At 62.8% G+C, this 2,280-nt stretch overlaps 1 protein-coding gene across 1 annotated transcript; it reads right to left on the reverse strand.

The window, feature by feature from the left end:
- Window positions 1-721: 721 nt before the first annotated feature.
- Window positions 722-2,037, reverse strand: FOXS1 (forkhead box S1). The gene is given in 1 exon segment (NM_001190859.2): window positions 722-2,037. A coding segment is annotated over 1 exon segment (993 nt). The 5' UTR covers window positions 1,962-2,037; the 3' UTR covers window positions 722-968.
- Between the last annotated feature and the right edge of the window lie 243 nt (window positions 2,038-2,280).

A 2,280-nucleotide genomic window follows, 5' to 3' on the forward strand; every position in this document is an offset into this window, starting at 1 on the left:
GTCACCAGAGGACCTCAGGGAGCTAGGGGCTCAGGGGAGCGCCCCCATTAATGTGGGAAGTCCAAACAGGGGTAGGTGCTGCCTTTTGAACTCTGGGTGCCCTGTCTGTGCAATGGGTAAAGGGTGCCTTTCTAGCCCTGGCCTTCCAGGATTTCAGCAAAGCCCTCCCATGTCTGGGGGCCACCACCAGCTCTGCCCTGACCCTCTTCTCCACCCGTGTCCGCACTCAAGCTGCAAGCCACACAGGTATGGTTTTGATTTGCCCTCTGCCATCCATTTGCCATCTAGAGTTGGAGCTGGTGAGCCTGTTTCCACCACTGTAAACGGGGCCAACCTTCCATGTCACACAGGTGAGATGATATATACAAGCCCGGGACAGGATCAGGGTCACAAATTGTCAGGGTTATGACGACTGCGCCTATGGAGGCTATCGAGTCCCAGCGTCTGAGACTGGAGAATCAGTCCCTCAAGCCAGCCCAGGCTTGCCCCTGCCCAGTCTCTCCCTGGCCTGTATCCTCCTCTCCCTGCCCCCCATTCCCTACCTCCCCTTCCTCTCCCTTTCTGGGAAACTCCCTGAGAAAGTCCCCAGCAGGAGAAAACCTCATGTGAGACATTCCCACCCAGGGTCTCTGCCCCTGCTGCACAACCCCACAGCTATAGCCATCCCACATACAAGCGGGCGCCCTGGCCCTCAGTCCCCAGCCACCAGGCAAGCTGACCCTCATCATCATATGGCTTTATTGGCCCTGAGAGCCACAGAGTCAATCCCAAGAGGCCCCGCTTCCCCTCACCCCCAAGTTTGTCCAGAGGCCCCAGGGGCCAGGCTGAGCACCGTTTCCATCCTGGCTTTCTGTGTGGTTGTCCTTGGCTCACCAGGGCTGGGTCCTTCGAGAGTTCTCCAGGTCCTAGAGCCAGGCTCAGCCTGGAGGGTGAGGGACCTGCAGGGACTGCCCGAGACGAGGCTGCCTTTACTCAAAGAAGAACATTCCTGGCGTCCGGTATAGGCAGGGGGTCAGCCCCAACGGGTAGCTGGAGCCTCCCTGGACAGGGAAGCCACCTGCAACCCAGGGTTCCTTGTGGTCAGCTGGCAGGGGCAGCGGGGCCCGGAGTGAGGTTGGAGGGGTGGGTGGTGCAGGGGAGGGGGCTGCTGAAGCCAAGAGGTGCTCAAGGCCTGGGTCAGCCCCCATGCAAAAATTCAGTGCCTGCAGCCGACACTGGTAGCTGCTCCCGATGCTTGCTTCCGGGGACGAGACGGGTGTAGGGGCCTTATTAAAACCCCCAGCCTCCGAGAAGCCGGCAGGAAAGCCAAACACTGGGCATGAGGAAGATGAGGTGGCCACGGGGAGCTCCCCCAGGCATGCAGGCTTGGGCGTGGAAATCTCTTTGGGCTCCGTGGGTGGCCGAGGCCTGCCATCAGTGGTTGCTGGGCACATACTGGCTGGCATGGCCCCCACCAGACCCCCAAAGCTTAGGCCCTTGGGGTCTGGCAGCTCTGGTGGGAACGAGCACTGCCTGCTGGTCGTGGTGTCGAGGACTCCTGGGTCCTGGCTGGTTGCCCTGAGGGGTCCACGGCGTGCCTTGGCCGGGCCCCTGGTGCCCTCAGCACCTGTCCGCCGGGTGAAGCGGCGGCGGCGGCGTAGGAAGCTGCCGTGCTCAAACATGTCGTGGCAGTCAGGGTCCAGCGTCCAGTAGCTGCCCTTGCCTGGCTTGCGGTCATCGCGGGGCACCTTGACAAAGCACTCGTTGAGTGACAGGTTGTGGCGGATGCTGTTCTGCCAGCCGGGCCGGTTGTGGCGGTAGAAGGCGAAGCGGCCCATGATGTAGCGGTAGATGCCACTGAGCGTGGCCCGCTGCCCCGGCGAGCTCTGGATGGCCATGGCAATAAGGGCGATGTAGCTGTAGGGAGGCTTGGTTGGCTCAGCTGCAGGGGCCCCGGGCCCGGGCAGAGGCTGCTGCTGCATGCTGGCCGGGCTGGCCGGGCTGCCAGGACCTGCTGGGTCAGGCTCGGCGTCCAGGGCTCACGTCCGGAACAGCCTGCCCAGGCTGGTTAAAAGTTCCACTGGCCCAGCCTCCCAGCCTGGAAAGGCAAAAAGGGGTGGGTCTGCTGAGTTGTCCTCCCCTCCTCCCTCGCCCTACTCCCGCAAGGCCCAAGAGAGGCGGGCAGGAGAGGCCAGTAGTGGGAAGCCGAGCAGCTGCCAGGGATGAGGAGGTGGGAAGGAAGGGACTGAGACCCTCAGCCCACGTGTGCTGGGTGGTGGTGGCTGGGGAGGGACAGGATGT

This window comes from Macaca mulatta, chromosome 10 (genome assembly GCF_049350105.2).
Source record: "Macaca mulatta isolate MMU2019108-1 chromosome 10, T2T-MMU8v2.0, whole genome shotgun sequence".
NCBI classification, from domain to species: Eukaryota; Metazoa; Chordata; class Mammalia; order Primates; family Cercopithecidae; genus Macaca; species Macaca mulatta.